This window comes from Zonotrichia albicollis, chromosome 1 (genome assembly GCF_047830755.1).
Source record: "Zonotrichia albicollis isolate bZonAlb1 chromosome 1, bZonAlb1.hap1, whole genome shotgun sequence".
Lineage (NCBI taxonomy): Eukaryota > Metazoa > Chordata > Aves > Passeriformes > Passerellidae > Zonotrichia > Zonotrichia albicollis.
The window spans coordinates 32,221,545-32,243,772 of NC_133819.1; the positions used below are offsets into that span (position 1 = coordinate 32,221,545).

General features: G+C 37.8%; 1 protein-coding gene across 6 annotated transcripts in view; it reads right to left on the reverse strand.

Moving 5' to 3' along the window:
- HYCC1 (hyccin PI4KA lipid kinase complex subunit 1) overlaps positions 1-22,228 on the reverse strand; it is a 42,760-nt gene that overhangs the window by 7,438 nt on the left and 13,094 nt on the right. For 5 of the 6 annotated variants that reach the window (XM_074537342.1, XM_005480862.4, XM_026799262.2 and 2 more), the window contains exons 2-10: positions 15,049-15,128; positions 14,062-14,163; positions 10,259-10,438; positions 7,535-7,615; positions 6,891-7,006; positions 6,472-6,567; positions 4,692-4,808; positions 3,878-3,965; positions 3,227-3,386 (exon numbers count right to left, since the gene is read on the reverse strand). In XM_074537342.1, coding sequence (XP_074393443.1) covers positions 3,227-3,386; positions 3,878-3,965; positions 4,692-4,808; positions 6,472-6,567; positions 6,891-7,006; positions 7,535-7,615; positions 10,259-10,438; positions 14,062-14,163; positions 15,049-15,099 — 991 coding nt within the window. In that variant the 5' untranslated portion in view covers positions 15,100-15,128. The remainder of the gene's footprint in view (positions 1-3,226; positions 3,387-3,877; positions 3,966-4,691; positions 4,809-6,471; positions 6,568-6,890; positions 7,007-7,534; positions 7,616-10,258; positions 10,439-14,061; positions 14,164-15,048; positions 15,129-22,228) is intronic. The other variant, XM_026799264.2, reaches the window with a different exon arrangement.

Here is a 22,228-nt window from a genome sequence, read left to right on the forward strand (position 1 = left end):
ATTTACTAACTGAATTAATAATTGAACTTTGGAAGTCCTTCTAAGTAACTGCTCCTAATGAACAAATTACAAGAAGATTCAATGTTAAATCAACCTTTATTCATAACTGACTTCAATCTAGAGTTTGAGCAAAGGCTAGCAAGATCTAATGTCTGAAAACTTCTTTAGTAAAATGAATTGTTTCAAACATAAAGAAAATAAAGCCCATGGTTCTCAGCTGGATATGTGATTCACTGGGGTTCTTCTATTTTATTTTACACACAAAAGTAGTGATTGAAAGTTGCTGCCCTTGCTTCCCCAAGAGATAATTTGCTTCATCAGTCTATGTAATGTATAACATCAAATACCTCTCAGCTGTCTCCTCTGACTTCCGTATCCATTTACACTAATTTTTATTATAATGAAAATAAAAATAACCCCCCAAATACTATTTTTCCTCTTACACTATGTGTGAGAGAGAGAGAGAGAATAATGGTCAAGACGTATGAGGTTTATCATCTAATTTCTACCAATTCCAATATTCATTTTAATTCGAACAAGCATGTCTAAGCACAAAACTTGTTATTCTTTTTGCATGCCAATTGTGAAGAGGTATTTCATATCTTTCTGTCCTCAGGAACTGTGTGGCACTGAATTAGTTTAGTGAAAATGGGAGACCATCCACTCCCGCTTTAAAAAGGCTGTCCAAGTCACATACAAAAGGTTTGTTAGGGTTTTATAATGAGAATTTTGACGAGATTAGCCAAAGTGATTTATGTATGGAATATTTACCTTTTAAAATAACACAATTGGCAGTCACTCAGCTAGATACCACAGGTTCAGCTTTGGACTCTTAATCAGCCTAGTCTTTGCATAGCCTTCAAATTTACAATTACTCCCACAACCTGCCATGTATTCCACTCCAACCCACCTTACACTGTGTGATTTTCTTCCTCTTCATTAAATCCTGTACTGTTGAGACAAATCCAACATTTTCACAGAAACCCAAACAAAATGTTGGCATGAGCTGTTTTGAAAAAGTCCTTAATTTTTCAGTCTTTATCTCTGAATACTGACTACTCACTCCTCGCTTGGATTGCACTCACTAGATTATTGCTGTTTCTCTCAATTTGTCCTACTTTATAAGACTTTCATAAAATATAGCATTCCACTCCACTTCTGAGTTCAACTGGTATTTTCATTTCCCTTTCACCTTACTGTTCTCTGCTGCAGGGCACACCTGTCACACACTTTTTTCCTTGAACTTCACCAAGCCAGACTCCCTGCAAGGAGGCAATAACTGTAGAAACTTCTCTATTTCTGTATTTGCTGAAAACTTTGCATTCTTATAAGGATGTATCCAATACTCATTTTGGACGCTTGTACTTTCCTGTAAACACAAAGGGAATGTTTATTTTAATACACTTTCAATTTCTCTAGATGACCTAGCACTAAGTATCCTTGATCTGTATTACTCTCCACCATCTCATTTGAACAAGCATCAAAACCACTCAAAAATAATAGCTAACAAAATTGCCAGGCTTCAGAGGGTTTTTGTCCATTTAAAAGCTAAGATATAATACAGTTTTCTTGCATCTGGTCAATAATCCATGCTTAATAACTTTAAGGCTGAAGAAGGAAAGCAGCCTTGAGATGTCAGTAATGACTTGCTACTCCATTTCACTAAAGACACTAATGCTTTGCTCCTCGGGTTTGTCTGATGGTTTTAAGTAGTTTTTAATCAACTGAAATGAAATTTGGTTGTTTCACCTTTCTTCTCTGTCCCTCACCCTCTCTGGCAGCTCAATATTGGTACTAGAACCACAAATGTGTTCTACCACCAAGTGTTTCTCAACACTTACCTGAATTACCTCTAGGCCAATTTATGACAAGTAACTTAGCAAAATTTTTCTAACTGTCCATGTACTACAAAAAACTCACTTAGTAACGTCCCACAGAAATTTTAATGGTACTACAAAATCTTCAGTGAACCTATTAGAAAAGCACTCTACCCTACACTCCTGTGCTCTTAGCCTGTTTACAGCCAGGATTACAATCCCAACAGAAAAATTGCCAATTCTGATTGCTGGTCCAGTGGCTCTTCCCTCATCTGAACATGGCAAAGGTGAAGGAATACAACATTTAGACTCACAGAATCTCTTGCTGGTACCGCTACTTCTGCAGTACATTTGGCATCAATTTTTCCTACTTTTCATCCCAGACTTGTGTTCTGCTTTGTGGAAGCCCTTAAACTAGTCTGCCCAAATCTACAGGCTTTGTCTGGAACAGAGACAATTTTCTTCACAGCAGCTGAATGGGGCTATGTTTTGGATTTGAAGTGGAAATGATGTTGGTATTTTGTTGATACAGGGGTATTTTTGTTACTGCTGAGCACTGCTTGCACAGAGCAAAGGCCTTTTCTGCTCCTCAGCCCACCCCACCAGCGCCAGGGGGTGCGCACAAACAGCTGGGAGGGGACACAGCTGGGACAGGGGCCATCCCAGACCATGTAACATCACACTCAGTACACACAGCTGGGAGAAGAAGGAGGAACAGGGGGAGTTATTTGCTGTTTGCCCTCCCAAGTAACTGTTACATATGACAGAGCTCTGCTTTCCTGGGCATGGCTGAACTCCTGTCTGCCCATGGGAAGTGCTGAATGAATTCCCTGCTTTGCTTTGCTTGCAGGCACAGCTTTTGCTGTATGTCATTAACTGGCTTTATTTCAACAAGATTTCTCACTTTTACTCTTCCAGTTCTCTCCTCCATCCCACTGTAGGGAGTGTGTAAGCAGCTGTATGGGGCTTACTTGTTGTGTGGGCTTAAACCAGAATACCAAAACATAGCAGTTTACCCCTCTATCCTTAAATCCAATTTTTATTTAAGTACTTTAGGACAGATGAGGTTCTGTGGTAAAGTCCTTAAATATTTCTTTTGCTTCAGGAACTAGAAATTAGTTTTCAGAAGAAAGCAGGAACATAATTTTCAGAGGAAGCACTAACTGTGTACATCTCCCTTTAAAAAAAAAGGGTTTGTGAGTGGTGCGTTTTTTTAAAAACACGGTTAAGGAAATAAATAATATACTTCATCTGAACTGTGTTGAGATTCTCATTCACCACTCAAGAAAATAATAACCTCCAAATTGCTTCTTGCCTATAAGCAATAAATATGTGAAATAATAAAATTCTCAATATTATTTTTAAAACATGGAAAAAGCTAAGAATTCATTGCAAAATGTGTTTCTTACCACGCCTTTTCCATCTATGCCCTCTTATAGACATGCTAGTCACAGCATTCCTTGATATTCTGGATGAAGTAGGTGTTATCTCAACCTGAATGCATCTTGTACCTTCTTTACTAGATTTCATGGCACCCTGAGGCAATGAAGCTTTTATTGCATTAGCAACCTAGAACAGAAGAGATGCACTTAAGTTCTTATCACAAAGATATAAATTTTAGAAGAATTCTGTCAGAGATTCTTCCTATTTCAAGGAGAATACAGCGTACAATTCCAATTTCTGGTCAAAAAGCACACCACCTTTTTGCAGGGCCTATAAAGAACGCTGGCTGCAATTTGCTCTCAGAACTTCTACTTGCCACTTCCTTAAAGTTTCCAGTTTCAAGATGTGGCTATTCCTTCTGCTGCACCATTAGTTTAGTTCTGAAGACTCAGAAGTGTTCTGCTGAAAACAGCTTGGTCACAAGGAAACGTGACACCACGACTGAGGGCAGTGAAAGCCCTGTGTAGTGTGCGCACCTGCAGACTGAGCTGTTTGCACAAGCACGCACACAGCTTCAGGCTCCTGCTATCATCTTGTATCATGCATGCTCACAGCAAGGATTTCCCAGGCTAAAAATTCTACACAACAAAGTATTCAGTAGAAAACAAAATACCTACCAGCAGAGGTTCTGGATACAGCTCAAGCTGTGCTCTATACAAAACATCATCCATTGCTTTTCGAGCCAGATCCCATTCTCCATTATAACTGCAAAGGTAAAAGTATATGGAATAATGAGCATCATGTCAAAAGATGAACCTTCTTGGTCACCTAACCTTCACAGCTCTGGTGTTCCTTGAGATTCAGTTTAGAGAATTGGAACTCGTTGTGTTTGTTAGCAGTAAGCCTGCTAATTAAAGAACTTTGAAGTAGAATCTATGGAGACAAAGTTTTATTTTCATTGGCCACCCCAAGCAGTTTAAAAATTGTATCATTAGCTGTTGATCAACTAGTCACAAAATATTCTGAAATACAATCAAGACTTTTTAATATTACTCCATCTTTTGAGTATTCCTGTATTACTAGTCTCCAATTATTTCAGTTACTAAGCTTCACACATTAACATGACTTTCCAATGGTAGATGACACCAGCATTTCAGACAAAAAATATAACCTCTTTTCCTTAACTAGACTGATGTCAAAACTAACCATGCAAAAATGTGAACAGCAGACAATGGCTGGAAAAGAGTTTTTGCAGTATTTTCTTCCCATCAGCAGTTACACCTATCAAGTGCTGCTCCAGTCCTCTTTCCCCAGTATGGCACAGGTAACTTCATCAACTGCTTGGAGAACTGTCCCTTCCCAAGGAGCCCTTATTGCTACACACAACATGTGCTCATAGAAAATGAAATGTCTCCAAGGTAGTGTGTCTGAACAAGTACACAAATTAGGCTGGCATTTTGTTTGCATATTAGAAAAAAAAAAAAAACTTACAAGGCATAATAGATCCCTGTTAGCATTTGGACCATGAATTCAGATGAAACTGGAATCCTACTGTTGACTCCCTTGTACTTTCTCACTTGTTGGCGAGGATATCCACAGACACAAATTCTGAAGAAATCATACATTTGTCATTGGTAAATAATGGGGAACCACCCTTGTAGGTTATAACTTGCAATACTTCACCAGTACTGATCAGTTTTTAGAAGCCTTGAGTTACTTCTTCTAAAAATGCAAGAATGAGTATGCAAGAATCTGAGTAAGGTAACATGCTTATGAAGAGAGACTTAGTAACTGCCCAGATGCAAAAAATCTGGATTTTCAACTTGAGATCAACACAAAATATTTTATGCTGTAATTTTCATATTTACAATCCATATTTGTAATTTAAGAAAGTGATAAAAATTGAATTAGACTTACTAGAAGAAAACACATTTATTGTAGAGCCTAAAGAAAACCCCCTAAATTCCCCATTGCTCAAACCAATTAAAGGAGTTATTCTATATATCCAAATAGCAGAATATAGATTCCACCACATCCAAACAGGACATTGAAAGATATTCAGGGCTTCTGACAAATATTCCCAGTACTCTAACATGCTGTCTATTCTAAATTGCTGTCAGGGTAAGATTTTCAGGAAGCAGATGAATGACAAAACCAGTCAGGAATGAAGAAAAATGAAGAAGTTAAATTGTATAGCATTAAATAATTCAGGATCCAGACACTGAACATTTTGAAGTAGATTTTGAAGTAGATTTTACAAACATTTTGTTTGTACCTACTGGTAACTTGCTTGGGGTTTTTTTGGATGCTTTAAATATTATTTATTCCACATACAATCAGAACAAGCAACATCAGTCTCCTTTCCACAATCCTTAGCTTCTAAGTATTTTTACCTCATATATTAAAGCAGTTTATCTAACACAGATCTTGTAATTACTCTGGTAAACATTGCCAAGTGCTTCAAACTCCGAAGTCTCCTGCCTCCTTTGAAGAGAAGGAAATCTTACAGCATCCATTATCATGCTTTAGTTGTGAGGGAAGCCTAGGAACTAGGCTAGAAAAAAGCTGCTGAGGGTGACTTCTTGGTCTCTTGGGTTTCCTGGATTAAGGAGAGCATTCTAATTTTCCCCTTAACATACAGTCCACTTTTGAAAATCCAGAGACAAACATGTTTACTATCCATTTCTCTTCTTTGAAAAAAGATATTGATAAAAAAATAAACACTATAATTAAAGCTGAGGTAGGCTTTGTTTTGTTTTGAGGTCAGGAGGGGCATGTTGGCATTGTTATTTTGTTTTTTTGAAGCAACAGCTGGTTTTGGAAATGCTCAATGTATCCACAAAAATGAATGTATGCCTAGTTTCAACGTACTATAATTACAAGTTTAAACCTGCACAGCCCCCGAATTTATTTAGTAAACCTGCAATGCAAAATACACCACACTTCCAAAAGACACTTCTGGTTTTTCTTTAGTTAACACAACTACAGTTACTGTTTTTAAAAACAAACAGTTCCCTTTGACTTCTCTTAAAAGAGAAGCTTAACCTGCATATAAGCCAGGTTATTGTTTCCCATTTTGAGATCTCAACCCAAAGTTCTATAAAAGATAAATTAAAAGCAAATATTGCAGCTGTAAACAGCTATGAGAAGAAGTCAAGTTTAAAAGCGACCTTTGGGAACTCAAAGCTTGTTTTTGAGAAAAAAAAGTCCAACCTGACTGCACTTCAGTTTAGTAATGGCATTTCAAGAGTAAACAACCTACAGAAATTACCTTGAAGAAATTTGACACAATGACTGAAGAGACATTGCAGGCATGTAGCTTAAGGCAGCATTGTAACAGAGCAGAAGGAAAGTCAGCACTTCAAACCTGGGATTTGAAAGAAACATTGCAATTCCATTACCAACTTTAGTTTTTAAAAGAAAACAAATTTACAGGGAAATTTTTAAGAATTATTTGAACAGATCTGGCATTGTATTTCAATTTAATCAACAACTGAGTAAGCTTTTCCGCTCCATGTACTAATATGCCCTGCTGATTTTTCTACATCTCCATTTACATGTGTTTAAAAGAAAAAACCACATGACAAAACACAACATACACCTATCCTCCTTCAGTCAGCAACTACACTAAAAATTAGAAGCTCAGATCTATTAGGGACTCTCAAGCAAAATCCCACAATACAATTTCACCTGTTCTGCGCTGTCAGCATCTCCCTCTGAGGATGAGGTCCACTGTACACAACCCTGGACAAACCGTGCTGCGACAAAGCTCCTTCAGTGAGAGCCATGGAGCCAATGCTGGAAGGCTGAAGGAAAAAAGGGTCATTCAGAGCATGTCCACCTCAAATCCTGCTATAATTCAAGTGGAAATAGACAACAATAAGCATCACCATGTTTATATGTGAATTTTCAACAGGCTTAATGTTATCTGACTGTTTAGATGTCATCTGTTCATTTTACACCAAATAAGGCACATGGCTTCAGAAAAGAAAAAAAAAATACATAGTTGCTGCATGGGTATTATGCAATTATGACTATTCCAACTTCAAAAGTCCTCAGAGTACTCTGAAATCTCAGAAGTATATTCGTAGCTCATCATACAACAAGTTAAAACTTCTTTTTCCTTTTGTTCTTAGCAAACAGGCCCCCAAAGCATTTGGGCATTTCAAAGTCCCAGTCTGCATGCTCTCATTGGTTTGAACTCCATGCCCCTCCAGGTTCTGGCCACTGAGATGCCCGCAGCCTTGGGAGATACTTGATTGGCCAAGACCCCTGACAATCATGGTAACTCTGCCCTTCTCAATCAGGAACTTCACTTTGTAGCTGTCACTTACTTCATGATAGACAGAAGGTTTGGACAAAGATGGAATTGTGAAACTCAGCACTTTGTTATGTCCCTCTTTGTCAACTATCTCCTGAAAAAGACAAAACATATCAATGGTTACCTGTACTACAGAAAACAGACATCTTAAAGTGTTAAAAACTATTTATTATAGGGACTGATAGGGATACTATAACAATCCAAGCTGCAAGCTAGAAATTATCTCTCTATTTGCTTTCTATCACAGCACATTTTGTTTGTTTATGAAAATTCTTCAAATAACTTAGCCAAGAGCACATCCATTTGCATACATAACCCACATTAAAAACACTAAGAGGAAACATCATGTTTAAAACAACATTATCTCTTTTAATTATACACTGTTTGCTAATTGTGAAGGTTAACAATCAATAATTCTGTTCTGAAAACTATTAACCATCAAGTAAGCACTCAACAAGTAATTTGTTTTGGAAACATTACAGCTCTGGAATGACTGCAGCCTCATAAGGTTTGACAGCAGCAGACCACAGCACTTGCAAAAGCCCAAGTCTGATAATTGACTGTAAGGAATTAAAAGAAGCATGGATGCAAAGCTTTAGAGAAGCTACTTTCCCAAAAGATACCATCACAGCAGTAGCTGGCAGACTTCTGCTCCTGTAAGCTAACAGAAGACTAATGGGTAAGGCAAAACAAGATGTGGTTTTGTACCACAGAAGAGCACTGGAGTATTTCAAATGAAAAAATGTTAAAAATCCAAAGCAGACTCGACCAAAACAAACACCACACACTAGATTTTACTTCCCTCTTTTCTAAATTTCAGCAGCTGATTTCATATACCCAGAAGTAATAATTAGAGACAAGTTTCAGTGTCTCCTAACACCCATGTGTTGGAAGGCTGAAAGTCTAACTTCACATAGTAATTATTAAAACTCCTGTCTTAAAATAAAAGACAAAGCAGTAAAGGAAGACTGAAAAGGATCAAAAGGGCACACAGAGCTGCTCCTTCGGAAAAGCTGCACAGCTTCTCCACTCTCCACATAAACCACTGATACTTTAATTTTTAATATTGCTCCTGGATAAATGTGGAAAACATGTTCCTCAATATTTAGGAGAAAGGGAAAGAAAATGGCTACATCCCAACTTCTAAATTCTAAAAATATTAATATTTGTATTCTTCATTATAATCATATTTTTAATTAAGTTTCAGGAGTACATTTCAAGATGTATTTGTAGTGTATGATGTGTATTAAAATATTTGAAGTATTACAAAAACACTCTGATAACTATAGCTAGGAAAGCAAAAAACTTCAACTGCATGCATTACCACTGTACATCCCTACGCTGAACGTAGAACAATCCAGTTCATGATCTCAAGGTTCAGCCACAGTAATTACACACCCCTCACAATGTAGCCAATTTAAAATTATTCTGAGCAAAATTTTTCATTTTTCATTTTCCCTCAGTAAGAAACTGCAGAACTCCTACTGAACATGTTAAGTTTCCAAGAGTCCACTCTATATATTTACATTGGAATTACTTTTATATTAGGCTTTGTATTTCCTCTTGGTTTTGAATACATAAAGTTGTTGGTTAAAGAGAAAGTAAGTATCTAAGCAGGTCACCTACTACCTTTTTAACCTGTACACTAAAGAACAATACCATCTTGATTGTTCCAGTTATAAATTTTATGCAGCAGCAGGGAAGAAGTCAGTGTGAGTACAAGGCACTGCTTTACCATAAGCATTTATGTCTTGAAGCAAAACAGGGAAAAAAGTTCCCACAAGTCATGCTGATCTACAGCTCCCTACAGAAGCTTGCTGTGAAATTCTTATGACCCCAGGCAGCTGGAGATGGAAAGCCAGGTTACTAATTGAGAAAGAAACTCTTCACAGCTAAGGGAGGATGTTATCAGACCGGTTTCAAGCTTAACTTAAATGTAATCTCTTCTGGAAGAAAAACAAGTGATTACAGCCACATCCATGAACCACCCTAAATTACTTCATCATGGATAGAAAGGAGTGAATTGCCTTAAGGCAGAAGATAAGAGCAAATGCTTTTCAGGAATGTTCTTCTTGTCAGATACAACTAAGCATACAGAAAAGGCAGGAAGCTTGTACTCTGCCTCAGGAGGAGTGGAACATAAGGGCTCGGGTCTCTTAAATTAGACTCCTGGGTGAAAAAGATATTTCCATTTGCTTGGTGAAGACACCTATGATTATTTCTAGGAGATGGATACCAGCTGCCTTCTCCAGATTTTCAGATGAAGAGACTTGACATCACTATTTTGCTTCATAAAAAGCCTTCCTAAAACAACCAGAACAAACTACACAGACAAGAATCCCAACAGACATAAAAAACCACTAAGTATTTCAAAATAGCCATAAAAAGACTAAAATATGGTGCTTTTAAGGGTTCCTTATTAATTCTGTTCTTCAAAGCACAGATAGAGCAACAGTCAAGTATTAGTTGAAAGTAATTTTTTTTGTGGTTTTAGTCCAGATAGTCAAAATAGAGGCAACAATTTCCAAAGCAGTGCCTCGAAAAGTCCTCAAGCAGAATGTGAGTTCAATCACAAGAAATAAGTAACAAAAAATTCAAGAATCACAGAAAGAGCAGAGAAAATATTGACCAAAGAATGAAAGTCCATGTTGTAATTTCTGACAGACACCGATTTGAAGAGCTGGGACTGAAATAATCACTTCATTTTAATTCCAAAACAAAATGTTGAAATACAAACCAAGTTATAAACTCCTAGGAGAAGAGCCTCTATGCATCCACTGCTCTGCAAATCCCTGCTGGCTGAGACAGCAAGATAGCACCACATCAATTCTGGCAGGAACTGCAGCGTAAAGCGCAGCAAGTGCTCCTCACCGCTGCGGTAGAACTCAAAGAGCTGGTGGCAAACTGGCTCCAGAAGCTGAAATACAATTCACAATCATGAATGAATAAAACATCACAAAAATCTGCAACTTTGTCTGGAACAACCCTTTAGCCAAAACTGTAAACTGATAAAAATGGCATTTTAGTTATCAGGGCATGACTGATACAGTATCTGCTCAAGTCACCTTACACACCTTCATGCCTATAACATACTTTTGTATGATGAATAAAAAATTCCAATGGCTGCTTTGCCTTGGTTTTGGCTCACTTCCTCCAGCCTCAAAGGCAAAAAATGTGATAACTATCACATCCCTCATACTTTTCAGTATCTCTAATATAGAGGCAAAGTACCTGAAAAAAACTCTTGTTATTCTACAACTCCAAAAGCATACACAAAATGAAGCTAGAAGCTTTACCCACCTAGTGAGAAGAGCTGTATGACACTTATATTCCAAGTATTACAAAAACTTAGTACACAATAGAATAAGTTTATTTCCTCACTCTCATTATAAGCTTCTAGAAGCTTCAATGTATTTATACCCTTAGACAGAAATGGAAAGCCTCAGGAGTAATTTTAGAATCAAATTTGTTAAGCTGTTACAAATGGATGTAAAACACTGAACTGGAAGTAATACACTGAGCTAGATCAAGTCAAAAAAGATTTTAAAACAATGAAGTTATCAGCCTGCCTGGGTTCCTGGATTTAATGTGCCTTCTTTTGCTACCACCTACCTCTGATATAAGGATGAAACACTGCTAAGCACCACCTGTCAATGTATGGAAATTAGGAGATTTCCTAATTTTCTCCAATTAGAAAATATTGTCAACAACAGCAGGCACTTTCAAAGCAAGCTGAACTACTAAATTCAGTCCTGCTATTTATCTAGATCCCAACTTGAATTTTAGTAGAGTAAATTTTCAGAAGAATAAGAAAGGCAATTCTATATTCTTCCCTTTATTGAAGCAAAGGAGGCAAAATCACCAGGAAGACCACGCTAGAAAAATACCTGCTTGCTTTCCTAAGCTTTTCCTCCTGAACATGGAAAAAAAGTCCAGTCAACATTTCTTACCTCCCAAAGCTACTTCTGAAACTGAAAGATCTTAGCAGATTTGAGTTCTTTTTTAAGAAGTAATCTGGGACAATCTGATCCATTCTAAAAAAGAGGAACTTTTAGCTTGTGAGAGATATAGCTTCACTCTGGAAATATCATCCCTGAAAATTCTACAGTAAAGGCAAAAAAGCCATGCCAAGCTAAACTAGTCATCAGTTTTAAGAGCAGTACAGCAAAGATCCTTCTAGAAAACCTTCCCAGCAGAACTGTGCTCCATATTCAGCTTATATTTTTTACACAATTCACATCCTTCCCATAATGAAGTACCAGTTCTGAATGATGTGTTTGAACTTTAAAAGGCCCATAAATAGCTGTGACAGGTATCCATGTTTACATCGTTATCTCACTTCAGGCAGCTTTGTATCAGCACATTGAGATGCATAATCAGTACAAAACAGATTTTCTTCCTCAAAATGCCACCAGATGCTACAACCTAATATCAAAACGCACTAATGACTGTTGCTGTTTCAAGATATCATTTTGAACTAAGCAGTTCTAAAAGAACTAGACTGAGATGTTTCTTAATGCTGGAACAGAACAATGTACAAGCAATTTCATCCCTGTTCCTTTTAAGCTGCACCCAAATATGTTAGACACTCCAAACACTTGCTATTTTCTAATGCAAATGCCTGTTTGGCTCCTATCTAAAAAGACAGCAAGAGTGTTTTAAGTAAAAAGCAAAAGAACTTCAATCTTTAAAAAAAAAACCATCACATATTCATTTAATTATTTTTGACCACTGAAAGTCTTTAGTGAATTTTAAGTCCTTTAAATCTACACATCTTCTGGACTCCTCTTTCATGGAACTACATTTTTCACCTAGCAAGTGGCTCAGGAATCTCAAAAGTAACTAACAAAGTCTTTACTAACACAGCTACTATGAAGTGTATGTTAAACAAGTAGTCCATTTATCTTACAAATGGCTACTTAATTTTTTGGAAAAGCAAACGAAAACAACCCATATAAAAAGCAAATATGAACCAGCAGGAAAATGCAGTTACAGATGCCCATACCCATGATTACTTTTCAAATGCTTAAAAAAAACCCTCATCCATCCTGCAAAATAAGATTAATCACAATTTTATGGTACTCATAATTATTATAAGTGCATACATTCAAAGGTGTACAGATGGGGCTGTTTGTCCATTTTTAAACTCTGCAGTATTTGTAGTGTTCATGCATTAATGCTCCCTTTGCATGACACCCTTGAGATAAGAGAGGACAGCACATACCCTCCACCCTCAGCAAGCTGACATTACACAATGCAGCCAACAGATCTCAAACAGCAGTTGGAAGATATGTAACTATTTTCACAATGTGGAAAGCTCCAAGTGGCCTCTCCCACAAAGCAATGGCTGCTTGGAGAACAGTCCAAAAAAGATTTTAGAACTTTTTCTCAAGGCAGCACAACACTTAGTGTCAGCACTAGCTTTTAATTTCAATTCAAAGTCTCACTAAGAGGGAAATCTTCAATACCTTGCCCTTGGAATTATGCCAACAACCTTTTCAAGCAAAAGTTGCAGCAGCACCCTGCTACTAAGGCCCCTGAGAAACCTAGTGATAGTCAGAAGTAGTAAGAAATCAAAGAGCTTATGAAAGTATTAATTGGGCTATCAACAGGGAGATTCATCAGATGAATTTACATTTTGATACGAATTCTGAAGACCAGACAGGCTTGACTCAGTAGTTGGAATGACTCACAATGCCTTTCTGAGCAGCAAATTAAAAGTACATTTGTTCTTTGCTGGACAACCTGGGGGCTTCACTACCAGCATTCTCTCTAAAAGCATATATATAAAAGCTTTTTATCTTCTGACCTTTAGTACTGCCATAATCTCAAACTTCGGGAAGCTGCCTTATTTCTGGGTCTTTTCAGAAGAATTAAGGATTTGGTGCAGTATTAAAATAATGCACAAAATGATTTCCAGATGGTACAAGGCAGTTAACAACACACAATTAAACCCAGATCAGGATGTTCTGAACATACCTGGACATTTTGAAACAAGGGCAGTCATGGGATAAAGAACCTCCTTAGTACAGGTACTGAGAAAACCTGCCCCTCCTTTCCCACAATTTTTTTCACATTTTCCCCTCATTTCTGTATGGGTACATTCACTGTATAAATCCATGTCTTTATATCATACGCACTTCAAACAACAAAAAAACCTTAAAAAACCTAAGCAACAATTTAAAAAAGATGGCTAACCTAACTTGTTCTCTTTCATTATACAGACAAGCTTCTGACACCAAGAGATTCACATTCAAGTTTTAATTCCAGAAAGAATTCTGTCAGACATAAACATCTTTTCAATTCCTTAATGCATTTCTCAATTCTACATCCAAGTCCTGAAGCCCATGAATGCGACCTACAAGCTTAACTATGATCAGTAAGTTACAAAACTTACAATTTCTTTTCCATGATAGTATGTCATGGCTAAGAACAACTTTTTGAAGTAGACTCTTCATCAATCACCTAGCATGCAAGGTCTTGGTTTCATTCTGCCAGTGTTATGTCAGACATTTTGGGTGAGAGATCCAAAATACTCACTTCACTCTGTGGCTCCTGAATTACTTTGTAAAGAGATGAAATCAAAGCAGTCTTGTCTTTCAAGCTGGTAGCATAGCTGGATATGGATGCTTCTGGCAGTGTCTGAAATAAAAAATATTGTAAGCAATTTCTATCATTAAATATAACAGCTATTTCAACAATTTTCCATTACAAGTCACTGTTTATCAGAGTTTATAGTAAACTGTTTATCAGAGTTTACTATAAACTAAACTTTGTTTCACAAAGAAATCCTCACATTTTCAGAGTGTTGCCAGAAGATATACTGCACTCTGTCACTTTGCAATTTCATACGGAATATAACAACAGCAGACAGGAAATTGATTTTTAAAAAGTTACAAAAATGCAACAGCCACTGAAATCTCACTGTGAGATGTCAGTCCTGCGAAACTTTTACAGCTTCAGATCCATACTTCAAGGAGTTTTCAAGACCAACTCTACACAGGTAGTAAACATTAATACCAGATACAGAATTACTGTGGAAAAGCACAAATTCCAGTAAATGCAAATTCCAACTCTTCTCTAACACTAAACATATTTTCTGCCAATACTTAAGAAGGTAAAAATCTAATGTTTTTAACAACTCTTCTAGAAGATGTATGTTTAAATGTGTGCAAGTCTTACAGTAATTCTTATCTCCAGTCCTTGAAAGGACTCCACTCCACAGACAGGAAAACATATTTCCAGTGTATCTAAGCAGAGCAGGAGCAAAACCTACAGTCATGTCTGGTACTCAAACCAATACAATCATTCATCTATGATATACATTTTCACTGCTCTCTGTCAGGAAATATGTAGCCCCAAAGAGGCAAGGAAAAAAACCCTTTCATGGAGACATTTGTATTTATCACATAATCTCAGCAAAACCCAAGGTTACTATCTTTCTTTTTCTAGAGGATGCAAGCACATCCTGCACACTTCACCAGCAGTGATTCAACACTTCTGGCTACATATTGGAGAGTGTATTACCTTGAACTCTGATAACCACTCCTCCACAACCCCAGTATCCACAGCTAACATCTTCCAACATCTGCTTCAAAACCTTCAGCCTGAAAGAATAAGCAAACACAGTTTGTGAATACTACATTAAGCATATGATGAAAATTAGGTCTCTGTGAATATTTAAAGAATCTAATCATGCTTTTACTTGTTAACATTTTTACATGCTGACATTACTTTGAACTTTTATTGTACCTCACTTATGCATGCTGCTGGAAACATTAAGCACAGGAGTCTTCACATACAGCAGTTTAATAAATTCCAACTACGTATTGCGTGGGAAGCAAGTCTAAGATTTTCAGAAATGGCATTCTGAAAACAGAAAATATTACCCTCCTCAATTTCAATTTATTTTTCAGCTTACAAGACTCAAGAGGAAACTGTATGGATTCACTGAAGAGAAATGACGGTTTAGGATTTTCCAAGTCAACTGCAATTCCCAGCTTGGAAAAGGTCACTGAAATAAAGGTGGATGGAAAACCTTTCAGTCCTCCCCCACCATGGCAACTGCAGGACAATGAGCCTGCTGCCTCTGCACGGAGCCTCAGACAGACTCCCCAGCCCAACATTCTGCCCAGTCTCAGACAGAGATCATCAGCAACAGGACTTGAACACAAGAGATGCAGAATGGCTACTAAATAAATTCCTGATTTCTCCTCAATTTTGAGAAACCACTTAAAAACAACTGTCCCTTGGAGCAGCTTATTCTGACACAAAAGACCAATATATCATTAAGATACAAAAGTACTAGAAGTTAAAAGAGCATGCTGTTAGCTTATCCAAATTGTGCCCATGGATTTCAACCAGTGACAAAATTAAATACTCATCTGAGGAAAAAATTAACACTGTCTTTCTTGGTGAAATGTTTAGTCATGGGAGATATCCCACCAAGTTTTACTTCGCCAGTTTAAAATTAGTTTTGAAGTAATGACATCCAATTATGGGCTTGTCTGGGAAAGACAAGGAAGGAAAAGATGGAGGTAAGAATTTCCTTTTATAACACAAATACAGGTATTTTATTCTGAAATCCAGGCTGTACTAAAGCATATACAGACTATATACAGTGTATTTTAAGAAGCCTCAAGGGAGAAGAACCAGACATGATAATAGCAAGAGCTCACTATAACCCTCCAAGCAGGGGGAATGGAGTAATCTCAAAGTTAAATAAAGCTTTGAGTAGTGACCAAGATACAGACAGGGTTGTGAGGAAATTACTGTTCAGACATGAATGGCAAAAGGAATAAAATAGAACAGGCTGTCCAGCAATTTCATTTTCATTTCATTTCATTGTAATACACAATAATAACATAAGGCAACCAGAGACTTCTGTGCCCCTTCTCCTCACTTGCATGATCATTAAATAATGGACTGGGACAGGTGAAACCCCAGGGCAGCAGCTGTGGCAATGTCCTCTCCAACCCTACAAAGGCACACAAGTCTGCACAAAGCTTACAAAACACTGCCTTTGGAGGATGAAAGGACAACAGGGAAGGGCCAAGGAAGATTTCATTTTTGGAGACCATTCCACTGCCGTGGCTGGATATGGGCTCCTCAAGGCCTGTAGGGGAGGAAAGCTGCCCTGTGTTGGGAGAGCAGCAGGGACACATGGAGCTCAGCCCTGCTGTGGACAATGGGACAGCTGGGAGCTTATGGGTCACATATGAGAGGGCAGAACAACATGGGTGACACTACTGTAGGTGTTCGCTACTCATCACCTGAGCAAGACAAAACACAGGAATTCCTTTAAATACACAGCAGAAGAAGCCTCACATTACAGGCACCTGGTCCTCACTTGGAACATGAACTACCCTCTTATCTCTTGGAAGGGAAACAGAAGAGGTGCATTGATTATTACCTCCTGAAACAGGGGACTGAGGAGCCAAAGGCAGGCCCTCTGCTAAACATGGGAAACTACAAACATGGAAAAAGTGGCTAGTGGGGTCAAGGTCAGGGCAGACACAGCTGCAGTGACCGTGACAAAGTAGATCGCAGGATCCCAGTAAGAAGGATCAAAGCAAGAAGGAGGATCAAGAATGTTCTAGAATGGTTCCTGGGCTTTTGCAAAAATAGCAACAGGAAAGCTAGGGATCCATGACTGAATCAGCAGGGGATCTGCTGAGAGAAGATACAGGAAAGGCCAAGGTACTCACTGTCACCACCTTCACTTCTGCTGTTGCCAGCAAGAGCATCCCCCAGGAACCCTGGATGTCAGAGCACAGAGAATCGCCTCAAGTGCCAGAGTGGCTGAGGAGTCTCCAATCAGAGACAGTGAAAACCCAGTCTGATAAGATCTTGAGCAGCCAGACAGACACCTGTTCCAATTTTCACTACTTTGAGCAAAGGAGGCTGGACTTCATGATCACCAAAGATCCATTTAAACCTCATCCATTCTTTCATCCTGTATCAACAAAGAAATGGGAACGACTACCATGTATACTAATTTATAGCTAAATACCAAATCTTTCTGATCAGCACTGACAGTCCTTGAAGGTGTAACAATGAAAACACAGAGGAGCAGCCCCTGACTGCTCAGCATAGGTTGTGTGTGAGACCTTGCTGTGAAGTAATACCGTGTGCTAACAAACACAAAGACTAGTCCTACTACAATTATTGAAGCAACCACCCTGCCAGTTCCTACAGAATCCCACAACCTCCCAGCCCTACTTTCATTCCTATGAAGGTGGACAAAGGCTTTTGCAGGGTCCAATGCCTCAGCACTGCTGACAATAGTAACCATCCCCTACTGAGCCCCACTAACAGCACAAATACCTGTCCTAATATTGCTCAGAGCAAAAGTTCATTATTTAAGAGAGCCAAGGAGTCCTGCATACACCAAGTCCATAGCTGATACATATTTCCAAGAGATTCAATTTTTTCTCACCCTTCTCTAGTGATCCATCAAGCATTATTTTCAAATTAAAGGTTCCCAGAGAAGAGAAGTTTCATTTGACCAGTAAAAAAAGTAAGAGCATCCTTGGCTGGCATTAGCCATTGGAAAAATACTTTAAGTTTTTATGACTAATTTTATGACTCAGTATTTAAAGATGACTCTTTTTTTTTTTTTTTGCAACAACATGAACTTTTGAAATGACATTTGTAGAAAAGAAATAGGACAAAGTTTTTGCTGATCAGATCTTTTATATTTATTTTTAAAGTAGCAGAGACATTCTACTCAGAGTTAAGGCAGTAGAAACATACAGGGTGTCCTTATTTTACCTTATACTTTAAAAAATTAATATATATCTGCTTAAACCACAACAATACACATTTGAGTATCACAAATAAGAATTCTTAACTTTACAATTATTTTCCTTGATGACATGGATTATGTGTTCAATTGATGTCCCCCAGAAAGAAAAAAAAGCTTTAATTCCATATATCAGCTGTGTGGGATCTATTTAAACAGGCAGACAACCTACTGTTTTACTGAGGATTGCCTCATTTTGTTCCAGTTACATAACTGATCAAGTTGGACTGGCACAATATTTGGACAGAGTTGGAAAACCCAAGACTGTTCCAAAAGAAGGATTAACAAGTTTCAGTTAATATCACAATTTTTTCCTGAAGCCCACAAAAAGTTTTTAAAAGGTAACTCTAAAATGGGATTTTTAACACTAAGTGCACCAAAATAAGGCTTCATTTGTACCATCTGTTAAACTTCTACAGAAAAAAAAAAAAGACCCAGAGGATTAAAAAAGCATGCCTTAATTACAGCTTTGTTTCAGAGGATACAACTGCAAGATATAGGGCACTGGAAGCATGAGAAGTCCCAGCCACTACAGAATTAAAGCAACATAAAGTGGATAAAGTAAATATCTGCTACTATGAGAATTAAAAAAAAAAAGGAGGGGAAAAAAAGTGTAAAATTGCATTAAGAATGTACTTTATAAATACCAAAACTGTAATGGAAGTTCAAATAATACAACAAACACTACAAAGCATTTTTCCCAAAAAAGTCTTGTTTTAAGGTACATCAGCCTGTAATTCTCTTTAAATTATTATTTTTCTTGGTCTCTTCCTACTAACTCCCTGCAAAGACTTCAAATGAGTGGAATTTGAGAATTTCTTTGAAAACAACTTTTGTCACCACAAACCCAACAATACTTTGATTTAATGTGAAAAGCAGCTTCAAATGTCCCCATGGTCCTTGTTCATCTGGATGTCCTGATGAAGATTTTTATAGGAAAGGGAAGTCTTAATTATTTAAATACCACAAAGCTACTTGTGATGGAGCTCAGTAACAGCCAGGTGGCTCAGGACTGTTGGATTTTTATCAGACAATATATGTAATCTTTGTTTATCTGACACATGAAGTAAATCCACTTTAGGTAATACTCTTGCATTGCAGGTCTTATCTTCATATTTGCCACATGAAAGCAGGCATAGGTTATGCAGACTAGCTAACACATGGCTAATTGTCTATATTGATATGGCTAATATAACCTGCACTCTCATGCCTTGTGAGTTAAAAGCACTTTGGAGTATTTTCCACAAGACTCTCAATTTGGATTAGCAGCCAAAGACAGGATTTATAATAAATAATAATTAACAAGTTCCCAAGTCCTAAGCAGCCTCTGACAGCTGTTAATTGGTCTTGCTCTATCCTAATGCAGTAATGTAAGTCTCCTTCCTTTGGAGATACCAATTTTTCTATTCTTTCAGGTGAGTAGTGTAACTTGAATAAAATACCAAAGAAGTTTATCGGACAAAACCAAGTCTCATTTAGAATAGACTTCTACAAAGTCCCTAATTAGGTAATTTTCCCTTCTTCACCCTTTAAAGCACAAATACATCAGGAACTTACTGAATTTCCTGTTTTTAATAGAGGAGGGAGAAAAAGTTACATGCACTGAGTTGGTGGAGGGCCAGCCATGACAAATTAAGACATATTCTCTGGCAAACTTACTAATGCATCCATGTACTTAAATGGCTTTGGATTTCCATACTTGTCACACAAGACTTTAATATAATAATATCAAATTATGTTTTTGAATGAAATAACAGACAACACGTGCACAGGTTTTTCTTTAAAAAGAAGTTCTCCCAATAGGTGGCTTTCTTGCTCTTTACAGCTACCTAGCATTGGTGGAATTCATCCACAGAATGCACGTGTGTAAATGCAATTTGGATTAAGTACAAGGAGGCTGGACTTGGATAAAGAACGAATGCTTGAGTTCTGCAGAACTGACCTTCTGAAACCACAGTATTAGATATTTGCTAGGGAAAGTCAGGGCTGGAAAAAACAAAAACAGGAGCCAAAAACTGCTCAAGCCTCATCCTCTGGGAATTGCTGGAAGAAGAGAATAAGCATATACTTCATCTTTACCTAATCTGTAAAGTATCTTCTTGGAAGTCTGGATTATTTGCTAAAAAATAAAATAAAATTAAAAAAAGCTTAAAAGGGAAACATGGAGCAGAAAGTTAAGCTGTTTATGAACCATCATCCAAATCTGTCAATTCACCCCAGAATAGGAACAAAGTAAACTTGTGAGCATTCCATTAGGATGCATCAGGCCCATAACAGATCAAGCCCCCAGTAAATGTTCATCTTCTATTCTATAGTAGTTAGCACACACAAGTAGGGATGGGCCAATTAGGCTTCAACTTTTCATCCCTTTTGAAGTGATACAAGAAATATTAAAAACCTCTTAGTCAGCTCTTACTTGATTCATCAAGCTCATTTAAAAGACTACAGTCTACATGTAAAATTCACATTGCTGAAATTTGTAAAATTCAAATTGCTTTCTTCTCCCTCACTTCAGAGACAAAGACACAATCCTTGGTAAGCCACAGAACAGTAAAGAACACTCAGGCAAGTGTATTCTTGATTCAATGGCCAAAAAACAGATGTATTTTCCTGATGCTAATGCACAACCCATTTTAGTGATACAGTGAACTGTTCATCTTCTATACAATTTTGAACATGGCCAAGCTGTTCTGTTCAGATACTTGTATGTGCAATAATGGGCAGCAAAACACTTGAAGTCTCTTGAGAAAAGAGCCAGATGCCACTGTGGACTCCAAAAGCCACTCTAACAGGTTTCAGAAACCACAAAAGTCAGGTCTGACTTCTTGATTTTTTCAAACTTTCACAAAGAAACAAACACCTCATTGTGCTAAGCCTGAAATAGTCACATGTTCTATTCAAATATACAACTGCAAACAGTGCTCAAAGGCTCTGTATTAAATATTCTCTGATAATTGCCATCTTCAGCTTAAAACAGCTACGGTGCACCATATGGTGCACAAGCATCACTTGTCGGATCTCAGGATCTCAGTCCTGAGGTGCTGAGCCACCGAGACCACCTTGGGGGGCTCGGGAGTCCTGGAATGTTGCCAGAAATGTCTGGTGGCTGGACTTTGACCCTACACAGGAGACGACAAGGATGAGGGCTTCACCGGGGTGAATGGTGAAGGGATTAGTTAATTAGAGGGTGAGACACAGGGTTTAGGATTTATGTACAGGGGGGTTTAGAGAAGTAAGATGGAGGAATTGGGGTGTGTCCTGTCCTTCTTCTTCTTCTTCTTCTTCTCCTCCATCTTCTATGGTGATGGTGGTACTTTTAGATTGGCCATTACTAAAAGTGCACCCAGCAATAAGAATAAATGGTATTGGGGAAAAATGATAGATATTGTACACGTAACAATGGGTACAAAGATACGTGGCTGTCCGGAGGACAGCACAGTGTGCTCATGGCTGACTGCTGAGCAGATCTCTGTCGGGCTGAAAGAACATCTTTTAGATAAACAATTAATAAACATAAAAACCGAAAGAAGAACTGAAGCCTCTTCTCGTCCTTCGATACGCGGGCTGCCCCAAGGCCACTTCGGGCCTTTCCAGGCCCTTCAAACAGACGCAAAAACCGGACAATCACTGACTTAGGCTCAGGCAAATTGCTAAAATGACAGATGGTTATTCAGCATCTTCTAACAAGAGAAATAACAAGTTGTAGGTGACACTAGAGGTGGAAGGCTCAAAACAAACAAGAATTACCAAAAACAATGTAGGAAGGAAGAATGCACTGAGGTCCAGGTACATGAACTTTACATAAATGCACAGAAAAAAACCCCACTGGGACATATGCATGGAAAAATCTACCCAGAGCCACTAAATATACAAACACTTCTAGTTCAGAAAGCTGCAGTCAAA